A 24479-nucleotide genomic window follows, 5' to 3' on the forward strand; every position below is an offset into this window, starting at 1 on the left:
CTGCCAAAGTGCATGACCTCACACTTTCCAACATTATACTCCATCTGTCAAATTTTTGCCCACTCACTTAGCCTGTCTGTCCTTTTGCAGATTTTGTGTGTCCTCCTCACACATTACTTTTCCTCCCATCTTTATATCTTTGGCAAACTTGGCTACGTTACACTCAGTCCCTTCCTCCATGTCGTTACTATACATTGTAAATAGTTGGAGTCCCAGCACTGATCCCTGCAGCACCCCACTGGTTACTGATTGCCAACCCGTGAATGAACCATTTATGAATGAACCTACTCTGTTTTCTGTTAGCCAATCCTCTATCCATGCTAATATATTACCCCCAACCCTGTGAACTTTTATCTTGTGCAGTAACCTTTTATGTGGCACCTTGTCAAATGCCTTCTGGAAGTCCAAATACACATCCACTGGTTCCCCTTTATCCACACTGTTCATTACATCCTCAAAGAATTCTAGCAAATTTGTCAAACATGACTTCCCCTGACATCTGACAGTGCAGCACTCCCTCAATACCGCTTAAACCCACACCCTTCTGGCTCACTTGTAAGACTGAACCAATGCTCATATCAGCAAAAAAAACAAGACGGGACAACATTCATAATCAATTGTGATGGTCCCAGTTCTGCAGTTGTGAGCAACAGAGCATAGGACTCAGTTATGTGACCTCTGTACTCCGTAAGTTTTAAAAAGCCACTTTCAAGAAACTTCTCTCTGTGCGCATTCTCCCCAAATTGTTCTTTCCTGAAGAACGGTTCTATGGGTGCCAGTGTTCGTGGAGCAGTTGCCCACGAGTCAAAACTTTCAGCAAAGGGTGGAGTGAAGGTCGAATGAGCAACAGCCCGAATCAGTATCAGGAGGAGGTGGAACAGCACGAGCCTGTACCTTCAGGAGTAAGAGGGGGCAGCATGAATCAGTACCTTCAGCTGAAGGGGCACCAGACAGCATCTTTAGACACGTACAAAAAATTGGCAAAAAAAACAAGTCAGCCAGTTTGATTAATTTTGAACAATTTAATGCGAACCATTCATGTCCTCTACATATTTACACTTTTTAAAATATATATTAGCATTCCTGCTCTCTCTCCCCTCAGTTTTACAAACCTGGTATTGCCGTTCAATCTACAAAAACAATTGTGGAATGGAAACAAAAATCGGCTGCACGCTGCTGACAGCTTTTCTATTGCAGCAGGAAGTTGAATATAAAGGTGCCATGAGAGGATGTACAGATGGAAAGTCCTCCGCTGTTTTTCAAAAGGGAGTCACCCCTGCTAACGAACCGCAAGTTACCAGAAGCTGCGCAAAAGCATTCTTCGCATAAATGTCAGGTCCCAAATTTTTAAAAATAACGTTCACAACAGACGGAGGTCTGCGTAAATACCAGCTCTCGCATTTTTTTTCCCTTGTTGAAAATAATGTTAAAGAAATGTAAATAAAATTAAAAACGGGCATAATTTTTCCATTAGCAAATTGATTTATAAAACACGCGATTAAAAAATAAACACTAAATTCTTGTTTTTCCTCCCACTCACCTGGTTTTCTGAGTTCCAAAAGGAGTTCCTTGAAATTGTTGCACTACCACTGAGTCATCAGCCCAGGTCGGATGTTGACTGCGGCTTCAGACTCCATTGAGTTACAATGAGCTGCTAGTTCATTTCATGACAAACACTGTGCGACGGCTCCATGCATCCGGGAACGCGCATTCATTATCAGGGCGCATAATGGCAACCAGGCAATTTGTAAAACAGAGTGGAAAAAGATCCGTCACTCATTCTTCTAGAAGATAGTCACTTCTCTAAATCCGCTTCTTTATTCCTCATTTTGGGAAGTCCGGCAGCAACAAACAAAAAACACTGGTACTGCGCATGCGCAACTACTTCCAGCTCGTTGGCAGCAGACGCGTCCTTTTCAAGATGAAACCAAAAGTATTCACCTTCCACCCAGATCATCCAACAGTAATATCTTTGCGCAGCGCAGCTTCTGTCTCAAATGTCCAACCTCTATTGTGCATAGCACCTCCACTGTCTGATGCTCTTCATTCTGCACAATTTCCCGCACTTATTCAGTCAACTCACCTGGATGCTGTAGCTGAAGAGTTATAATTTTGCTGAATATATGTGGCATTTCATTGGTGGAGCATGATATGGTAGATTGGTGTCTAAATCCCACAGTGAACTCTTCCCACTGGACACGTGCATCGGCAAGGACATGCCTAGTCAGGCACCTTAGTAATTTGCTTTTCCCTTTCCCTCAAAAAAACAGTACCTGTAATCTTCAAGTACTGCTGACTGAACAGTATATTCAAAGATGTCCCATTGTCATCACCAAATGTAATTCACGGATCCCCGTTCAGCCCTGTAACACCCTTCTTATATGGTTCATGGCTCTCTAAAACTCTTAAGCTACTGTGAGTCTTCCCAATTGTTAAACATGAATGTGAACAACATTGAACAAACAAGCAACACCAAACTAAGACAGGCAAACATACCAGAATTCGCCATCCTTCAAGAACCAAAGTACTTCTTTGCATTATAATCAGGGATGGATTGGCATTGGGGCAACTGGTTTGGCAAAGCATCTGGCTAATTTCTACACTTACCACATCTAGTGCAATTTTCTGACAAGTACTGCGTGTTGTATACAAAGTTCCAAAGTCCATGAATATGCAAGTTTCTGTGCAGATCTGAGTGGCAAAGAAACACTTGCTCTAATGAAAATGTATAGCATTACGCCACTTGAACCCACAGATCAGACTTATTATGGCAGTATGCCTTTAGGATGTGCACTGAAGTATAGCAATGCATCTGATTGACGTACACAAGGAATTTCACCTACCCAATAATGACTTGATAACCAATAAGTACAAGTTGGGAAGAGAATTCCTTTTGGGAGAGAAAACAGTAGTCTCGAAATGTACATCACAGAATTCCAGAAATTGCAACCAGTAACCTGCTTCAAGCGCTTTTCGGTTTTTAAAAAAAAAACGGAAAACCTGTTGAAATTTGTAGACGGTTGATCAGAGTTTTAAGGGGACACATCAACCTGAACTTCGGAGCTACTGTGGAGCGTTAACCTCAGGATTCAGTTTTAATGTCACACCCATGTCCTTCACCACAAATGTCCGGGGCAGATGCAGTCAGTGCAATGTATAACACAAGGCTTTTTCACGTGCAAGTGAGTCCGAGTCGCTGTAGATTTGAACCTGTAAGCAGAACAAAGACAACAGTTTTGATGAAAGTATTTCAAAACAGATCACCTGTCAGATCTTCGGCTAAATCTGGTTTCGCGCCAGCTGTTTATTTTTCTGCCTCCCCCCCACCTTCACCTAAAGATGCTGGCTGTTTGCTGGGTACGGGCAATGGGTACAAGTCACCCGAGAACGCCACATGGAGCCATTCTTCATCCGAGTCCAGTCAGCAAGAAAAATTGGCTTCAGGTGATATCACAACTGAGGACAGCTGATCCTGGCCTTACCTAACCATCACATACACTTCCCAGCAAGAGGCACTGGTCAGTGATCAAGAACCTCAGCTAACGTTTGATCACCCAACCCCCTCACTAGCCTGGGAACACGAAGATGAATTGTAAGACTGTTACTGCTACCCAAGCAGAGTTCGGCTAACTAAAGACCAGGGATGAAACCTGGGACCTTTCTGGCTCAGTACCACAGCAAGTGGTCACAGTAACCAACAAAATTGGAATTTTGACTTAAAGCCAAGAAGCTGAAGGAAGGAGTATCAAACACTGTCTTAAGTACAGAAATCTGGTCAATATTTTTCACCCACCAACATGCTTTACATTGTGAGCACATAAATAAAAGCACCCAGTGATTGTGGTCACAAACTGTAAATGCCTATGGACAAGTAGGCGGGCTCTGGCATCAAAGGGTTTGTAAAGTAGGTTACAGTGTTAGTAAAATACATCAGGAATGGGGTTTTGTTTTCCTGATATTCTTCCCTTCTCTCCTAAAAACACTAACTCATTCTTACGGTTCCAGGCACCTCACTTAAGTGGCCATTCTCCATGCATCAGTCTCATAGTGAATGTTGGGCTATTTGATCAAGAGCATTACAATTAAGCCTGCCGTTCACCTGTAGTGATCATGGCCCGAGCTGATTTTCTCCTCCCCAGCCCAAGATCAGTGGCTAAATGCATTGCCCATTGTGATGCTAGCCCATATAAACCAGAAGATCGAAGTTCCATTCCATCTCAAGTCTCTGCTGCGTTAGCTGTCCCCCCAGCTAAAACAGAGGAAGGGGCACTAACTACGACCGGCCTCAGTGTCCCTGTGCTAGTGATATGAAACCGTAGCCAGTGATCCTAATCCTGATCACTAGCCAATCAACCCCTTTGGAAGGTGTGCAAGTTTGGATGACAGCCAAGGACTGGATCAGGCTCCACAGTGATGCCCTACACAGACAAGAATCCTGCCACTACTCATGGTTTAGCATCACAGATGAAGCAAGTACTAGAGGGCAATTAATGCCTGTTGAATTGAACCGCAAGTATCAGCGTCTCTATGAGGAGAGAAGGGAATCCGAAAAACGTGCAATCCCGTACTGTGCAAAAAAGATGCAGATTCATTTGGGAGGGATTACTCGGCTCTGGAAATATTTAAAGGGTTGAAAATACTCAAGACTTTTAACAACTCATCTGAAGGAAGGGAGTGGAAAAGATTATTGATGCACAATTACCAACAGGTTTACACTGGAACTGCGGAGAAAACTGGACTCACCTCTGAATCAGTATACAGAGTCGGCACAAGCATCACTGGCCAGACTCGCCTGCTCATAAAGGGATTGACTGGATGGCGGAGACGGGGAAAGGTGTGGGCACGCCAAACCATCTCCGCTGCTCGAAGGAAGCAGGAGGTGCGGTCTCTGCAGAGGGCTCCTTTCTTGGCTATAACACGCATTATGCGGAGCCACAGAGTGGTGCTCGAACCCACTAGGAGCAGAATCACTTGTGGAAGAGCCGACAGGTGAATGCTGAGATGGCTGCCATTCAGAACTGGGCTCCATTGCCGCCCCATATGGACGCGTCCGATACTTCGCATAGTAATCGATGAACCCACACTGATCTGGGCCGCCGCAGACTGATTGTTCTCCATATCCTGATACAGGCCGCGAGTAAGGATCGGCGCGATTGCGGGAATGCCCATCTTCCGATTCGCCACGCTTTTTCGGACAGTCCGCAGACCAGTGGCCCTCCTTATCACACTTGTGACAATGTCTTCTGGGATCTTTCCATGCTTTGCTCTTCGATAGTCCGACATAGATGCGTTTGCCTTTTAAAAAAAAAAAGAGGGGGACAAGAAAAGTTTCTCAATTCAAATTCTTTAAAGATAGCAGTTGGATCTGTTTATAGATTATAATCTAATTAGTTACACTCCGGACTCAATCCTATTCTCATTAGCTCTCATTTCCAAGAGGAGAACGTTTGTTGTCTCGAATTCATGTTTGACTTAGTTTTCAGTGTATGTGGGCTGAAGCTCAAACGTACAAAAGTCCTGGTAACACATGTTCCAGACATTGATGGAGAACAAGCTTTTGAAAGTGGGGGGCCCAGATCATAGAATGGTTACAGCACGGAAGGTCATTTGACGCATCGAGCCTGTGCTGACTCTCTGCAAGAGTACCTCAGCTAGTCCCACTCCCCCGCCATTTCCCCGTAGCCTTGCGATTTTTTTTTTCTTTCTAGTACTTATCCAATTCCCTTTCGAAAGTTGTGATTCAGTCTGCCTTCACCACCCTTTCAGGCAGTACATTCTAGATACTAACTACTTGCTGCATAAAAAAGTTTTTTTTTAATGTCGGCTTTGGTTCTTTTGCCAATCACCTTAAATCTGTGTCCTCTGGTTCGCGACTCTCCTGCCAATGGGAATAGTTTCTCTATCTACCCTGTCCAAACCCCTCACGATTTTGAACACCGCTATCAAATCTCTCAATTTTCTCTGCTCCAAGGAGAACAACCCCAGCTTCTCCAGTCTATCCATGTAACTGAAGTCCCTCATCCCTAGAATCATTCTCGTCAATCTTTTCTGTACCTTCTCTAAGGTCTTCACATCTTTCCGAAAGTGCGGTGCCCCGAATTGGGCACAGTACTCCAGTTGAGACCGAACCAGTGTTTTATACAGATTCATCATAATTTCCACACTTCTGTCTATGCCTCTATTCATGAAGCCCAGCAACCCGTAAGCTTTTTAAGCTGCTTTCTCAACCTGCCCTGCCACATTCAACAATTTGTGCACCTGTACCCCCAGGTCTCTCTGCTCATGCACCCCCTTTAGAATAGTAGCCTTTTTATTAAGCTCCTCATTTTTTCTACCAAAATGTATCACTTCACACTTTTCTGCGTTAAATTACATCTGCCACATGTCCACGCATTCCACCAGCCTGTCTATGTCCTCTGAAGTCTATCACTATTCTCCTCACTGTTTACTATACTTCCAAGTTTTGTGTCATCTACAAATTTTGAAATTGTACAGCCACATCCAAGTCATTAATATATATCAAGAAAAGCAATGGTCCTAGTACCAACTCCCGGGGAACACCACTGTATACCTTCCTCCAGTTCCAAAAACTATACCACTACTACAAAACCAAAATACTGCAGATGCTGGAATGTGAAATAAAAACAGAAAATGTTGGAAATCTCAGTGGGTTAGGCAGCATCTGTGGAGAGAAAAACAGAGTTAACATTTCGGGTTGACGACCCTTCGTCAGAACTGGCTAATGTTCGAAAAGATCACATTCTTAAGACGTACTGAAAGGGGGGAGGGGAGGAAAGAACAAAAGGAAAGGTCTGTGATAGGGTGGAAGGCAGGAGAGATTAGACACACAAAAGGGATGATGGGCCGAATTGAAATGGTAATGACAGAAGTTAGAAAAAGGTTAATCTAGATCAGGTGTGAAAAGCAGAATAATGACTCCCTGCCATTGGAGAGGAGGAGAAAAAAAAGAAGATCTGAGGGGGGGGGGGGGGGGCGGGGAGAGGGGGGAAATGAGCCAAGAATGGGAAGAGGTTATGTTCTGAAATTGTTGAACTCGATGTTGAGTCCAGAAGGCTGTAAAGTGCCTAAGTGAAAGTGCTGTTCCTCGAGCTTCATTGGAACAGTGCAGGAGTCTGGAGACACATATCAGAGTGGGAGTGGAGAATTAAAGTAACAGGTGACCAGAAGCTCAGGGTCAGACTTACGGACTGAACGGAGGTGTTCCGCAAAGCGATCACCTAATCTATGCTTGGTCGCCCCAACGTAGAGACCACCACATCGTGAGCAGCGAATACAGTCTACTAAATTGAAAGTACAAGTAAATCGCTGTTCACCTGAAAGGAGTATTTGGGGCCCTTGATAGTGGGGAGAGAGGAGGTAAAAGGGCAGGTGTTGCATCTCCTGCGCTTGCACGGGAAGGTGCCGTGGGAAGGGGAGGGGGTGCTGGGGGTGACTGTGGAATGGACCAGGGTGTCGCGGAGGGTGCGGTCCCTTCGGAATGCTGAGAGTTCACCACTACTCTGTCCTGTCACTTAGCCAATTTCACACCATGCTGCCGCTGTCCCTTTTATTCCATGGGCTTCAACTTTGCTGGCAAGCCTATTATGTGGCACTGCCAAACATCTTTTGAAAATCCATACACCACATCAATCACATTGCCCTCATCAACCCTCTGTTACCTCATCAAAAAACTCCATCAAACTCAATGGTTAAACACGATTTGCCTCAACTTTCTGCCTCCATGCATAGTTCTCCTTTTTGGTCCCTAATTGGCTCCACCCCTCCTCTTACTACCCATTTGCTATTTATATGTCTATCGAAGATTTTTGGATTACCTTTTATGTTAGCTGCCAATCTATTCTCTCAATCTTTTTTTGCCCCTTTTATTTTCCTTTTCACTTCTCCTCTGAACTTTCTATATATAGCCTGATTCTCAGCTGTATTGTCGACGTGGCATCGTACATACACGCTCTTTTTCTGCTTCGTCTTACTCTATCTCTTTCGTCGTCCAGGGAGCCCTGACTTTAGTTACCCTACCTTTCCCCATAGTGGGAACGTATCTCGACTGTACCCAAATTATTTCCTCTTTAAAGGCAGCCCATTGGTCCAATACAGTTTTGCCTGCCAATCTTTGATTCCAAATGGTTAGACATGAGCCTCAAAATTAATATTGGCAATGGTAGCTGAAAAACCTTGCATTATTTGAAATAATGCAGAATTTAATCTCTCCTGCCTTCCACCTGATCACAAACCTTCACTTTGGTTCTTTCCTCCCCTCTCCCACTTCTGCACTTGCTTAAAACCCATTACATCTCTAAGTTTTTCCAGTTCTGATGAAAGATCAGTGACCTGAAATGTTAACTCTGCTTCTTTCGTCACAGATGCTGCCCTGACCTGTTGAGTATTTACAGTATTTTCTGTTTTGGTTTCTTTATTTCCATCATCCGTTGTATTTTGCGTTTGTGGAGTTAAGCAGGGTCTGCTTGGGCTAGGTGGCTTCAAGATGACGTACCAGATGATGGAAGATGAGAACCAAGTCAACCCTGTCAGACTCTTTAATCTGATGCAAGAGCCAGGCATGACTGCAGTACTCCAGGACACCATTAATGATTTTCAACACCCAACCTGGCTCATTAAGATCTGAAGCGATAGGCTGGTTGCTGGCAACTGGGACTCTTCCCACTCCCTTCCAGAACATCCTACAAGGCAATATCGCAAGGCGTAGAGTGGTCCTGATCAACATGCAGCTGAAAGTTTACTTGGGTACCCAACAAATGGGCAAGCAGAATGGTTTTAGCTGAACAAACTCCTGCAGTACCTCTGTACACACGTGAACGTCCCTAGGTCCTGGCTCTGCCAAGCTATCCAAGCAATCTGAACTTAGGTGAGCTCCACCTTACAATATTGAGCAACAAAAGCAATGATGGTTTTTCCCACACAGCTCAGACTGGCAGCTGACCAAAAATAAAAATACTGAAACTCTCCAAAAAACAAGAGTCTCAAATCTTACTGTCCTTCTGTTGATGGGGTTGCAATGAAAGTGAACTTCAAGGAAAAAGTTGGAAAACCCAAGTTTCAAAAATCATCTTTTAATCACAGGGCAATCAGGAGCCCTGGAAACAGCATGTCAAAGTCAAACACAAGACCAGAACATGTGGGGCTTACCCACAGTTAAGCGCAATATTGAACTCCAACTAAATTGAGACGACGACAAACGTACACAAGCCTGTGTCAGTCAACCCCCCCACCTTTACTGAATGCTTCAGAACTGGGGAGTGTAAGCCTGGGAGCAAATCTTTGGAATTGATCGCACCATGTACACCCTGAAACCAACATGCACATGTTGAATAGGGGAAAATGAGGCACCATTCTTCATTCATTGGGTAAATTTAATATGAACTGCACAATGTCACAGGCAGGGAGCTCGACTCAAAACTCTGCTCTCAGTAACCAGCAGTTTAATACTGCAAGCAGTTGAACAAAGAGAAACACTGGGTCCTTTCAGGACCGCAAGGTCAATCATTCGTCTGTATCATCCCTTGAAAAGCTTCACAAACTGGGAAGGGCACTGCTGAATATCACAAATAAACCTTATAAGCTTGGAAGAATTTCTGGAGCGTTGCTCCAAAGATCCTACCTTACTGAACCGACAGCAGCTATAAGGGTGCACACCTGAACAAGTATTACAACTCTTCTTCGGCTTCCAATTGCACATTCTGGGGTAAGAAAGGAATCTTGCAACAAATGTGCTACGTGGAACAATTACCTGAGCAAGTTTTATTAAGAGGGCAAAGGAGAACTGTCAATTTTCAGGATATACCACAATATTAAAATCATGCGTCACTCTCTAGACTTTTAGCTCAGTTAATTATATAGCATTATCTAATCCTCCCCAACTCTGTCAACTGTCCTTTGAGGTATAATTCCATTGTTTGTGTTATGGTTCCACAGGAAAAGTGTGCCCTCTGGTACCTCATCTACTTGTCCATTCTTCTTCTGTGAGGTTAGAAGTATGCTTCAATTTTTTTTTTTTTACAAAAATTGTAGTAGGGAAGGAAGTCATTTGACCCATAACATCTTGCTAGCTCTTTCATGGGAGCTATATACTCAGTTTCCCTGCCCTTTCCCTATATTCGATCATACTTTTCGTTTCAGGTGCTTTTAAATTCACTTCTAATTGATGTTATAGTATTTGTTTCAATAGCCACTAGTGGCAAAGGAGCAAATAATTCTCATTCCCCCATTAGTTATTCTCTTGATAATCCACAATCCGTGTCCTCTTATTACCAATTCAGCAGCCTGCAAAAACAATCCTTCACTATTTGCTTTCTCAATATATCTTTCATAATCTTGAAAGCTTCTATTGGAGCCACCGACCTATCCAAGAAGCCTTGAATACTATGTGCCATAATTTTCACAAGCTTCCTGTCTTCAAAAAATCCATCTAGGTAACACCCATTGTATTCTTGGCTGTATGCACTGAGATTTTCTCAAACAATTCCATTAGTTAGGCAGGGAGTTTCAGAGCTTGGGGCCCAGACAACAGAAAGCACAGCCACCAACGATTGAGCGATTATAATCAGGGATGCTCAAGAGGGCAGAATTAGAGGAGGACAGATATCTTGGGGCCCTTTGTAAATCTATGCTAACTGGCGCACATTCGACCAGCTTTCAACTGCGGATAAATGTCACAACTTGACAGAAGGTGAGACTAACTTGTGATGGGCAGAAGTCACTGATGTAAATTTATATTTGTAGCCTTCCAGAAAGTAAACTTCGCTGTGAAAAGGGAGTGATGTCATATTTATTTGGTGTCATATTTGACCCTGAAATGAGCTTTCGACCACATATCCGCAGCATAACCAAAGACCGCCTACTATTTTCACCTCTGTGCTTGCCTCAGCTGTTGAAGCCCTCATGCCTGCCTTTGTTACCTCTAGACTTGACGATTCCAACACACTCCCACATTCTACCCTATGTAAATTAGAGGTGATACAAAACTCGGCTGCCTGTGTCCTAACTCATACCAAATCCTGCTCACCCATTACCCCTGTGCTCACTGACCTACATTGCCTTCCGGTTAAACAACGCCTCATTTCAAAATTCTCATCCTCATTTTAAAATCCCTCCATGGCCTCGTCCCTCCCTATCTCTGTAATCCCCTCCAGCCTCACAACCTGCTCCCCCCTCTCCCCCAAGATATCTGCCCTCCTCTAATTCTGCCCTCTTGAGCATCCCTGATTATAATCGCTCAATCGTTGGTGGCCGTGCCTTCTGTTGCCTGGGCCCCAAGCTTTGAAACTCCCTGCCTAAACCTCTCCGTCCCTCTACCTCTCTTTTCTCCTTCAAGACGCTCCTTAAAATCTACCCCTTTGACCAAGCTTTTGGTCACCTGCACTATTTTCTACTTATATGGCTCGGTGTCAAATGTTGTTATCTCATAATACTCCTGTGAAATGCCTTGGGACATTAAAGGCGCTATATAAATACAAGTTGTTGTTGATGTGATGCATTTATCTACTAAGACACATGGTGTGGCACTGGGCCATACAGACTGCAAAGTTCCCCACTTCAATCCCCAGTCTACGTTGTTAATTGATTTTGGGTAGATGAACAGTTCGGGTCCTACCAGATGGGGTGGGGAAAAATGCAGCAAAGGCACCAATTCCGCATCACGATCCCCTGACACCTTATGTACAGTGCAAGCAGGGTAAAGACATGATCAGGTTTGGCTGCAACACTCAGTCCCATAGTCGAGCAGCCCGCTGATACTCACTGTCAAGACTCACGCAAGTAGAATAATCAAATGAGCGAGGTACTGAAAGCTATCAGCATCCCTGGGACTGTGTCCAGCAGGAGATCGCACTTTCAGAAGGGGAGGAAAGTAGAATTTAAAACAAAGTGAACAGGATGAGGAATAAATCTTTGACAGGATTCTGAAAGGAACACACCTCAAGGGAAAATAAAATCTTATCACTGGAGAGACTGTATAGCCACCCCATCCCCTAGTTAGTTCACCTTTGAAATCTGTGTCGCTAAGAGCTCTCATAGCTTCTTTGGCATCTTCCCCTCTCTCCATCTGCACAAAGGCATCCTTCTTTATAATCCTGCATTTGACGACGGGTCCATATTTCTCAAACATAGCACTCAGCTCTTGCTTGCTGCAGCGGGAGCTGACATTGGCAACGTGCAGCTTGGAGGAGGATATAATCTTGCTCTTGCTGAATGCCACAATAATGGAGAATCCCCGAAGCTTGTAATGATTCAGGTGGGAGATCGCTTTCTTTGCTGCCTCCACATCTTCCATGTGCACAAAGCCATAATCCTTCAAAAAAAAAAGAAAACTAGTTTATATCTCATCTCTTGTTTGTAGTTACCTTGTAGCAAATTCAAAGCTTCATTGATAAATACCTTGTACGATGAACATACGAGTCGTACAGGCCAGGGGAGTCCCAGGCTCAATCCCCAGTCTGCGCTGGTCAGCTTAAACTACATTTGGGGGGGGGGGGGGGGCAGTACCATTTACTGCAAGCCCTTGGGAGGGTCAGTTAACATAAAGTCAGCCAGGTTTTTGATTAAAGACGGGAGAAAGTAATACAAAAGAAAAGCAGAAAGGGGACACTGAGATGAGAAAAGTGTACAACAAAGGAAACAATTGGAGTGTTGGGAGAGAACAACAGCTTGGAAGCTTCAGTCACTTGCTGTGAAAGCTGGCTGTTCCCAATAATACAAACAGAAGACTTTGAAATTAGGATATTAGAAAGAAAAAGACAACTTGCATTTATAAGCACCTTTCATGACCACCAGATGTCTTAAAGCGTTTTACAGCCAATTAAGGTCCTTTGGAGTGTAGTCACTGTTATAATTTGGGAAACATGTCAGCCAATTTGTGCACAGCAAGCTCCACAAACAGCAATGTAATAATGATCAGATTATGTTGATTGAGAGATAAATATTGGCCAGGGTAGCGGGCATAACTCCCCTGTTCTTCATCGAAATAGTGCTATGGGATCTTTTACGTGGACCCGAGAGGGCAGACAGGCCTCGGTTTAACGTCTCATCTGCCCTCAGCACTGCACTGGAGTGTCAGCCTAGATTTATGTGCTCAAGTTCCTGGAGTGGGACTTGAACCCGCAACCTTCTGACTCAGAGGCGAGTGTGCTACCCACTGAGCCACAGCTGACACGGGTACCAGAATATATAGATAATAACAATATGTCTTTCTTAAGCTCATGCACGTCCAGAATTATGGTTGTTTCGCAACCAATCTTTAGAGACTGAGTTACATAGGAACGGAAGTAAGCCATTTAGCCCTTCGAGCCTGTTCCGCCATTCAATCAGATCATGGTTGATCTGTGACTTAACTCCATGTACCCGCCTTTGCCCCATATCCTTTAATACCTGCTGTTAACATAAATTGATCAATCTCTGATTTGAAATTAACTGATCTAACATCAATTGCCATTTGCGGAAGAGATTTCCAAACTTCCATCACCTTGTGTATATAGAAGTGTTTCCTGATTTCATTCCTGAAAGGTTTGGCTCTAATTTGTAAGACTATGCCCCCTAGTCCTAGACTCCCCAACCAGCAGAATGAGTGAACTGTCAACCCATCAAGATGGCAGGGAGGGAAAAGTATGTAGTCAGACATTCAAGTCAGCCAAGTGCTTTAAAACATCTCTGATGATTGACACCTCGAAAGCCTGTGAACTCTGAACGCAAGTAAGCTGGTCCACAGCAGGGGACGTCCCACATGGAGTCTCTGCGGGAAGGAGTGAATTGACAGTGTGAATGTAGGTGGAAGAATCATGAAAGGGTTAATAAAATGGTTCAAGGAATCAATAAGCAAGTAAGGAAAGGCAGACTTGGTTTCTCGTGAGAAAGTAGGGGGTAAAGTAGCTTGTGTGACCATCACTGATAAACAAGGGTTTATGGCCATGACTTGATAAGGTGCACATTTGCCTGGTGTGATTAAGCTGGGCTATTCCGCTCGTAAAAGTATAAAGTGTTCTAAAGATAAACAGGCTGTCAATTCATGAAGCCCTAGTAACACACTGTGATTGATGAAGCGGGCCATACCTCCTCTAGTTTGTAAGAATAAAAAGGATGCGTCTGTAAGGATAGGCAGACCTTTTGTCTGCCTGGCTCGGAATCTGTAGACTCTGTGCTGGCAGTTTGGTAACAGGTCCGAAGCTGCTTCAATAAAGACGTAAAGATTAAAGGTATCTGACTCGATTGTTGTCGAATGCAACTGACCACCCGAAATAGGACTTAACAACAGCGCCACGCTCAGGCAAAGACATATTTTGGTAGCTATCGGCCAATCCAACAGACCTGCCCGTTCCACTGCACTGAAGCCCATACAGAGGCAATGGCTGCACCGAGTAGATTCAACCTTAAATATAAATTTTCTATCCTGCGATGCTGGTCAGGTTTAGTTTTATCAGAATCGGGGAAGTGCTGCATCAATGATTATATTGTGAACCGAGGAGCAGTCGGTTATATGTTATAATCTGTCGTCAACTTCTGCTGCTGTTTAATTTTTACTTTAAATGCAAGCCCAATTCACAGATTATAGCTGAATCCACACAGCCTGACTGATTGATTGTTCTTCCATAATCCAAATACATGGGAGGGCTGCTGCCACGTCCAATTAGCAAACTGCAACAGGAGTGTTCTGATTTACCTTGGGCAATGCTACATTACAGGATATTGGCATATAAAGTTACTTCAGTGTGCGTGGGCTTATCTACACAAATGATTTTTGACACTGGACTCAAGAAAACCATCCTACAAACTTGAACACTTCATCTCTGACCAGCGCCCCACCCCTCCCCATTCATCCATCTATCAGTTTCCTCCCTCCTCCTCCTCCTCCTCCTCCTCCTCCTCTCCTTTGTGTCTCTCTCTTTTCTTTCTCCCCATGCCTCATACTTCTGCCCCTCCTTCCATTCTCCCTCTCTCACATCTTTGTCAATTGCTCTCCAGTCTCTTCCACCCTTTTCCCTCATCTATCTCCCCTTCCTCTTTTCCCAGTATCTCACTATTTCTTGCCCTCAGTGGCCACTCCCCTCTATCTCTCCCACATTCCTCTTCCTCCTAACCCCCCCCTCAATCTTCCCTTCATTTTTTCATTCCACTGGTCTCGATCTCTTTCCCCCTCCCTGCAACTCATCCTCTCTCCATATACCCCCGTCGCTCCCATTCCTCCCTCTCTAGCTCATCTCTCTCACTCTATGACCATCTCTCTGTATACCGCCATCTGTCTCTAATTCCTCTCCGTGCCCTTTCTCTCTTTGCATCAATCTTCCCCCAACTCTTTCTCTCTACCTCCATCTCTCTCTCTCTCACTTTTCTCCATCTCTCTAAATCCATCTCTATCTCCGTCACTCTCCCACATCTTTCTCTGTACTCCCATTTCTCCTTTTCCTCTCGGTATCTCCACCACTCATTCTTCTGTGGCCCCATTCTCTCCACCTCTCTCTCTGTTCCCCATCTGTCGCTCCCCAACATTTCTCTCTCCCTCCCACCAACTCATCCATTCCTCCCTGTTCCCCATCTCTCTCTCACACTCATTCCATCATCTTCATTCCTCCACCTGTTTCACATTTTCCTGTCACTCTTCCCAATCTATCTCTCTCTATACCTCCATCTCTCCCCATTGCTCTCTCCATTCCCCCACCTCCGTCACTCTCCACCATCTCCCCCATTCCTCCCTGTTCCCCATCTATGTCACTCTCCACCATCTCATTCTTTCCCTCCATCCATCTCCCCATTCCTCTGTTCCCCATCCCCCTCCCCACCATCTCTCTCTCTCCCTCCCACCATCGCTCTGTACCTTCATCACACTTTGCTAATCTCTCCCACTCCTCTCTGTACCTTTACCTTTCTGCCCATCTCTCCCATTCCTCTATCTTCATCTCCCTTCCTATTCCACCTGCACACCATCTCTCGCTGCCTGTCATTCTTCCCCATCTCTCTCTCCGTCACTCTTCCTCAATCTCTCGCTCTCCCTCCATCTCTATCCCATTCCTCCCTTTATTCCCCATCTCCTAGTCACTCTCCACCATCTCTCACCCGCCCTTCCCACCATCTCCCCCATCCCCCCGCTCTGCTCCCGATCACTTTCCTCCATCTCTCTTTCTCCCTCCCTCCATCCATCTCCCCATCACTTTCCACTTTCTCTCTCTCCCTCCTTCTAACCTCATTCCTCACTCTGTTTCCCATCTCTTTCACTCTCCACCAACTTTTTCTCCCTCCCACCATCTCCGCATTCCTCTCCGTTCCCAATCTCCCAGTCACTCTCCGCCATCTCATTCTCTCTCATTCCATCTTCTCCATTCCGCCATCTGTTCTCCATTCCCTTATCACTCTTCACCAATCTATCTCTCTCTCTATATACCTGCATTTCTCCCCATTGCTCTCTCCCCATCTCCGTCACTCCACCATCTCTCATTCTCTCCCTCCATCTATCTCCCCATTTCTCTGTTCCCCATCTCTGTTCCCGCATCCCCCTCTCTCCCCCCTCACCTTCACCATCTCGCACTCTCCCTCCATCTCCCCAGCCCTCTCCCTGTTCCCCCATCTTCCTCTCCCTCTCTGCCTCCATCTCTCCATCCCACCACCTCTTTCTTTCTCTCTCCCACCATCTCTCTCCCTCCATCTACCCATCCTTTCTGTTCACCATCTCCCACCATCTCTCTCGCTCCCTTTCCCTCCCACCATCTCTCGCTCACTGTCCACCATCTCCCACCGTCCACCATCCCCATCTCCCCCATCCCTCTCTGTCCCCCTGTCCCCTGTCCCCGTCCCCCCCCTGTCCCCCATCCCCCCCCTGTCCCCCATCCCCCTCTGTCCCCCATCCCCCTCTGTCCCCCATCCCCCTCTGTCCCCCATCTCCCCCATCCCTCCATCAAACAATCCTCTCTGTTCTCCATCTCCCACCGGCACTCTCGCTTTCTTTCCCTCCCACCATCTCTCTCTGCTCCTAATCGCCCCCCACCCCAATCCGTTACACTCCACCATCCCTCTCACTCTCTTCCCCATCTCGCTCGCCCTCGCCCCTCACCTTCACCATCTCTCTCGCTCTCTGTTCCCCATCACCCCCATCCCCCTCTGTACCCCATCTCTCTCCCTCCATCTCCCCATCCCACTCTCTGTCCCCCATAATCTTCACCTCTCTGGCTCTCCCTCCATCTCCCCCATCAGTGTTCCCTATCTCCCTCTCCCCCTCATCTTCACCATCTCTCTCGACCTCCCCATTCCCCTCTCCGTTCCCCCATCCCCATCAACTCTCCCTCTCGCACCTTCATCGTCTCTCGCTCTATCTCAATCTCCCCTTCCCCCTCTTTTCCCCATCTCCACCATCTCTCTTTGCTCTCCATTTCACCATCTGTTACACTCCACCATCTCCCACTCTCCTTCCCAACCTCTCTCTCTCTCCCTCCCTCCATCCAACGCCGCATCCCACTCTCTGTTCCCCATCACTCTCTCCCCTTCCATAAGAACATAAGAAATAGGAGCAGAAGGCAATACGGCCCCTCGAGCCTGCTCCGCCATTTAATAAGGTCATGGCTGATCTGATCATGGCCTTAGGTCCACTTCCGTGTCCGCTCTCCATAACCCCTTATTCCCTTATTGTTTAAGAAACTATCTATCTCTGTCTTAAATTTATTCAATGTCCCAGCTTCCGCAGCTCTCTGACGCAGCAAATTCCACAGACCTACAACCCTCAGAAGAAATATCTCATCTCACTTTTAAATGGCAGGCTCCTTATTCTAAGATTATGTCACCTAGTACTAGTCTTCCCTATCCATGGAAATATCCTCTCTGCATCCACCTTGTCAAGCCCCCTCATAATCTTATTCATTTCGATAAGATCACCTCTCATTCTTCTGAATTCCAATGAGTAGAGGCCCAACCTACTCAACCTTTAATAATAAGTCAACCCCCGCATCTCTGGAACCAACCTAGTGAATCTTCTCTGAACTGCCTCCAAAGCAAGTATATCCTTTCGCAATTATGGAAACCAAAACTGCACGCAGTATTCCAGGTGTGGCCTCACAAATACCCTGTACAACTGTCGCAAGTACTTCCCTGCTTTTATACTCCATCCCTTTGCAATCCCCATCCATCTCTCTCTCTCTCTGTCTGTCTCTCTCTCCCTCCCTCCCTCCATCTGTTCTCCATCTCCCTCGCCTTCCCACCATCCCTCTCTCCGTCACTCCATTTCTCGTTCTCTCAATCCATCCATCGCCCCATCTCTCTCTGTTCCCCATCTCCATTACACTCCAACATCTCTCCATCTCCCTGCCCCCCCACCATCATCTCTCTCACCATCTCTCTCTCTCTCTCCTTCCCACCATCTCTCTCCCTCCCTCTCACCCCTCCCATCATATCTCTCTCCCACCATATATATCTCTCTCTCTCTCTCTCTATCTATCCCCTTTCCACCATCAAGGGAGAGAGAAAACAGGGAACTATAGACTGGTCAGCCGGACATCGGCAGTGGGTAAAATGGTGTCATAGCAGCGCATTTGGAAAGAGGTGACATGACAGGTCCTAATCAGCATGGATTTGTGAAAGGGAAATCATGCTTGGCAAATCTTCTGGAATTTTTTGAGGATGTTTCCAGTAGAGTGGACAAGGGAGAACCAGTTGATGTGGTGTATTTGGACTTACAGAAGGCTTTCAACAAGGTCCCACACAAGAGATTAATGTGCAAAGTTAAAGCACATGGGATTGGGGGTAGTGTGCTGACAGAGAAACATAGAAAATAGGTGCAGGAGCAGGTCATTCAGCCCTTCTAGCCTGCACCGCCATTCAATGAGTTCATGGCTGAACATGAAACTTCAGTACCCCCTTCCTGCTTTCTCGCCATAACCCTTGATCCCCCGAGTAGTAAGGACTTCATCTAACTCCCTTTTGAATATATTTAGTGAATTGGCCTCAACTACTTTCTGTGGTAGAGAATTCCACAGGTTCACCACTCTCTGGGTGAAGAAGTTTCTCCTCATCTATTTCCTAAATGGCTTACCCCTTATCCTCAGACTGTGACCCCTGGTTCTGGACTTCCCCAATATTGGGAACATTCTTCCTGTATCTAACCTGTCTAAACCCGTCAGAATTTTAAACGTTTCCATGAGGTCCCCTCTCATTCTTCTGAACTCCAGTGAATACAAGCCCAGTTGATCCAGTCTTTCTTGATAGGTCAGTCCCGCCATCCCGGGAATCAGTCTGGTGAATCTTCGCTGCACTCCCTCAATAGCAAGAATGTCCTTCCTCAAGTTAGGAGACCAAAACTGTACACAATACTCCAGGTGTGACCTCACCAAGGCCCTGTACAACTGTAGCAACACCTCCCTGCCCCTGTATTCAAATCCCCTCGCTATGAAGGCCAACATGCCATTTGCTTTCTTAACCGCCTGCTGTACCTGCATGCTAACCTTCAATGACTGATGTACCATGACACCCAGGTCTCGTTGCACCTTCCCTTTTCCTAATCTGTCACCAGATTAGAAAACCCAGTGAGAACTGGATTGAGAACTGGTTGGCAGACAGGAAGCAAAGAAGTGGAGTAAATGGGTACTTTTCAGAATGGCAGGCAGTGACTAGTGGTTCTGTGCTGGGGCCCCAGCTGCTTACATTGCACATTAATGATTTAGACGAGGGGATTAAATATAGTATCTCCAAATTTGCGGATGACACTAAGTTAGGTGGCAGTGTGAGCTGCGAGGAGGATGCTATGAGGCTGCAGAGTGACTTGGATAGGTTAGGTAAGTGGGAAAATGCATGGCAGATGAAGTATAATGTGGATAAATGTGAGGTTATCCACTTTGGTGGCAACAACAGAGAGACAGACTATTATCTGAATGGTGACAGATTAGGAAAAGGGGAGGTGCAACGAGACCTGGGTGTCATGGTACATCAGTCATTGAAGGTTGGCATGCAGGTACAGCAGGCGGTTAAGGTGGCAAATGGCATGTTGGCCTTCATTGCGAGGGGATTTGAGTACAGGGGCAGGGATGTGTTACTAGAGTTGTACAGGGCCTTGGTAAGACCACACCTGGAGTATTGTGTACAGTTTTGGTCTTCTAACTTGAGGAAAGATATTCTTGCTATTGAGGGAGTGCAGCGAAGGTTCACCAGACTGATTCCCAGGATGGCGGGACTGACATATCAAGAAAGACTGGATCAACTGGGCTTGCACTCACTCACTGCAGTTCAATAGAATGAGAGGGGATCTCATAGAAACGTTTAAAATTCTGACGGGTTTAGACAGGTTAGATGCAGGAAGAATGTTCCCAATGTCCAGAACCAGTGGTCACAGTGTAAGGATAAGGGGTAAGCCATTTCGGACCCAGAGAGTGGTGAACCTTGGAATTCTCTACCACAGAAAGTTGTTGAGGCCAATTCACTAAATATATTCAAAAAGGAGTTAGATGTAGTCCTTACTACTAGCGGGATCAAGGGGATGGCGAGAAAGCAGGAATGGTGTACTGAAGTTGCATGTTCAGCCATGAACTCATTGAATGGCGGTGCAGGCTAGAAGGGCCGAATGGCCTACTCCTGCACCTATTTTCTATGTTTCTCTCTCTCTCTCTCGCTCCCCCGTCTCTCTCCCGCTCCCTCGTCCCCCGCTCCCCCTCTTGTTCCCCCGTCCCGTCTCTCTCGCCACCTCCCCACACCTGCCTCTCGCCACCCCCCCGCCTCTCTTCCCCCCCCACCCCTCTCTCTCTCTCTCTCTCTCTCTCTTTCCCACACCTCTCTCTCACCCACCATCTCTCTCCCTCTCACCATCTCTCTCACCCTCCAACCCACCCTCTCCCTCCCACCCACCATCTCTCTCTCCCTCCCACCCACCATCTCTCTCTCCCTCCCACCCACCATCTCTCTCTCCCACCCACCATCTCTCCCTCTCCCTCCCTCCCACCCACCATCTCTCCCTCCCTCCCACCCACCATCTCTCCCTCTCTCCCACCCACCATCTCTCCCTCTCTCCCACCCACCATCTCTCCCTCTCCCTCCCTCCCACCCACCATCTCTCCCTCTCCCTCCCTCCCACCCACCATCTCTCCCTCTCCCTCCCTCCCACCCACCATCTCTCCCTCTCCCTCCCACCCGCCACCATCTCTCCCTCTCTCCCACCCGCCACCATCTCTCCCTCTCTCCCCCCGCCACCATCTCCCTCTCTCCCCCCGCCACCATCTCCCCCTCTCCCCCCGCCACCATCTCCCCCTCTCCCCCCGCCACCATCTCCCCCCGCCACCATCTCCCCCCGCCACCATCTCCCCCTCTCCCCCCGCCACCATCTCCCCCTCTCCCCCCGCCACCATCTCCCCCTCTCCCCCCGCCACCATCTCCCCCTCTCCCCCCCGCCACCATCTCCCCCTCTCCCCCCCGCCACCATCTCCCCCTGCCACCATCTCCCCCTCTCCCCCCGCCACCATCTCCCCCTCTCCCCCCGCCACCATCTCCCCCTCTCCCCCCGCCACCATCTCCCGCTCTCCCCCCGCCACCATCTCCCCCTCTCCCCCCGCCACCATCTCCCCCTCTCCCCCGCCACCATCTCCCCCTCTCCCCCCGCCACCATCTCCCGCTCTCCCCCCGCCACCATCTCCCCCTCTCCCCCCGCCACCATCTCCCCCTCTCCCCCCGCCACCATCTCCCCCTCTCCCCCCGCCACCATCTCCCCCTCTCCCCCCGCCACCATCTCCCCCTCTCCCCCCGCCACCATCTCCCCCTCTCCCCCCGCCACCATCTCCCCCTCTCCCCCCGCCACCATCTCCCCCTCTCCCCCGCCACCATCTCCCCCTCTCCCCCCGCCACCATCTCCCCTCTCCCCCCGCCACCATCTCCCCCTCTCCCCCCGCCACCATCTCCCTCTCTCCCCCCGCCACCATCTCCCTCTCTCCCCCCGCCACCATCTCCCTCTCCCCCCGCCACCATCTCCCTCTCCCCCCCGCCACCATCTCCCTCTCCCCCCACTATCTCCCTCTCCCACCATCTCTCTCTCCCACCCAGCCATCATCTCTCTTTCTCTCTCTCACCATCTCTCTCTCCCTCCCACCATCTCCCTCTCTCCTTCCCTCCCTCCGTCTATCTCCATCCCTCCCTCCCATCATATCTCTCTCCCAACGTCTCTCTACCTCACCATCCTCTGTTCCCTATCTCCCAACGCCCTGTTCCCTATCTCTCTCTCAGACTCTGTTGCCTATTTTGCTTCCCTCATCTCCCCCTGCTCCCCTCCCCCGGCTCTTTCCCCCTGCCCCGCCCTTCACCGTTCTCCCCCACAGCTCTTCCCCGTTTGCCCCCGCCCCCCGCCCTCTGTTCCCCGTCTCTCTCGCTCTCTCCCCCCTTCCCCCCCCACCCCCCCATCTCTCTCACTCCCCCATCTCTCTCCCCCATCTCTCTGGATCAGTTCCTATGGAGTGGAGGGTAGCCAATGTAACCCCACTTTTTAAAAAAGGAGGGAGAGAGAAAACAGGGAACTATAGACTGGTCAGCCTGACATCGGCAGTGGGTAAAATGGTGGAATCAATTATTAAGGATATCATAGCAGCGCATTTGGAAAGAGGTGACATGACAGGTCCAAGTCAGCATGGATTTGTGAAAGGGAAATCATGCTTGGCAAATCTTCTGGAATTTTTTGAGGATGTTTCCAGTAGAGTGGACAAGGGAGAACCAGTTGATATGGTGTATTTGGACTTTCAGAAGGCTTTCAACAAGGGCCCACACAAGAGATTAATGTGCAAAGTTAAAACACATGGGATTGGGGGTAGTGTGCTGACATGGATTGAGAACTGGTTGGCAGACAGGAAGCAAAGAGTTGGAGTAAATGGGTACTTTTCAGAATGGCAGGCAGTGACTAGTGTTTCTGTGCTGGGGCCCCAGCTGCTTACATTGTACATTAATGATTTAGACGAGGGGATTAAATGTAGTATCTCCAAATTTGCGGATGACACTAAGTTAGGTGGCAGTGTGAGCTGCGAGGAGAATGCTATGAGGCTGCAGAGTGACTTGGATAGGTTAGGTAAGTGGGCAAATGCATGGCAGATGAAGTATAATGTGGATAAATGTGAGGTTATCCACTTTGGTGGTAACAGAGAGACAGACTATTATCTGAATGGTGACAGATTAGGAAAAGGGGAGTTGCAACGAGACCTGGGTATCATGGTACATCAGTCATTGAAGGTTGGCATGCAGGCGGTTAAGGTGGCAAATGGCATGTTGGCCTTCATAGCGAGGGGATTTGAGTACAGGGGCAGGGACGTGTCACTAGAGTTGTACAGGGCCTTGGTGAGGCCACACCTGGAGTATTGTGTACAGTTTTGGTCTCTGAAGTTGAGGAAGGACATTCTTGCTATTGAGGGAGTGCAGCGAAGGTTCACCAGACTGATTCCCGGGATGGCGGGACTGACATATCAAGAAAGACTGGATCAACTGGGCTTGTACTCACTGGAGTTCAGAAGAATGAGAGGGGATCTCATAGAAACGTTTAAAATTCTGACGGGTTTAGACAGGTTAGATGCAGGAAGAATGTTCCCAACGTCAAGAACCAGGGGTCACAGTGTAAGGATAAGGGGTAAGCCATTTCGGACCAAGATGAGATGAGAAACTTCTTCACCCAGAGAGTGGTGGACCTGTGGAATTCTCTACCACAGAAAGTTGTTGAGGCCAATTCACTGATTATATTCAAAAAGGAGTGAGATGTAGTCCTTACTACTAGCAGGATCAAGGGGATGGCGAGAAAGCAGGAATGGTGTACTGAAGTTGCATGTTCAGCCATGAACTCATTGAATGGCGGTGCAGGCTCGAAGGGCCGAATGGCCTACTCCTGCACCTATTTTCTATGTTTCTCTCTCTCTCTCGCTCCCCCGTCTCTCTCTTGCTCCCTCGTCCCCCGCTCTCCCTCTTGCTCCCCCCCCCCGCGCCTCTCGCCACCCCCCCCACACCTGCCTCTCCCCCCCCCCCCCACCACCACCACCACCATCTCTGTCTCGCTCCCTTTCTTTCTCTTTCTCCCTACCACCACCTCTCCCTCCCTCCCCCGCCACCACTCTCCCTCCCTCCCCCGCCACCACTCTCCCTCCCTCCCCCGCCACCACTCTCCCACCAGCCCTCCCCCTCCCACCAGCCCTCCACCCTCTCCCTCCCACCATCTCTCCCCCCCTCCCTCTCCCTCCCACCATCTCTCCCCCCCTCCCTCCCACCATCTCTACCTCCCTCCCTCTCCCTCCCACCATCTCTCTCCCCCTCCCACCATCTCTCTCCCCCTCCCTCTCCCTCCCACCATCTCTCTCCACCTCCCTCTCCCTCCCACAATCTCTCTCCCCCTCCCTCCCACCATCTCTCTCCCCCTCCCTCTCCCTCCCACCATCTCTCTCCCCCTCCCTCTCCCTCCCACCATCTCTCTCCCCCTCCCTCTCCCTCCCACCATCTCTCTCCCCCTCCCTCTCCCTCCACCATCTCTCTCCCCC

General features: G+C 48.0%; 1 protein-coding gene across 1 annotated transcript in view; it reads right to left on the reverse strand.

Annotated features, from left to right (window-relative positions):
* Nucleotides 1-1002: 1002 nt before the first annotated feature.
* LOC139229801 (RNA-binding protein 4B-like) overlaps nt 1003-24479 on the reverse strand; it is a 24844-nt gene continuing 1367 nt past the window's right edge. The window contains exons 2-4 of the mRNA XM_070861389.1: nt 12019-12325; nt 4744-5295; nt 1003-3210 (exon numbers count right to left, since the gene is read on the reverse strand). Of these exons, the coding sequence (XP_070717490.1) occupies nt 4751-5295; nt 12019-12325 (852 nt within the window). The 3' untranslated portion in view covers nt 1003-3210; nt 4744-4750. The remainder of the gene's footprint in view (nt 3211-4743; nt 5296-12018; nt 12326-24479) is intronic.

The sequence above is a fragment of the Pristiophorus japonicus genome, chromosome 19 (assembly GCF_044704955.1).
Source record: "Pristiophorus japonicus isolate sPriJap1 chromosome 19, sPriJap1.hap1, whole genome shotgun sequence".
Lineage (NCBI taxonomy): Eukaryota > Metazoa > Chordata > Chondrichthyes > Pristiophoridae > Pristiophorus > Pristiophorus japonicus.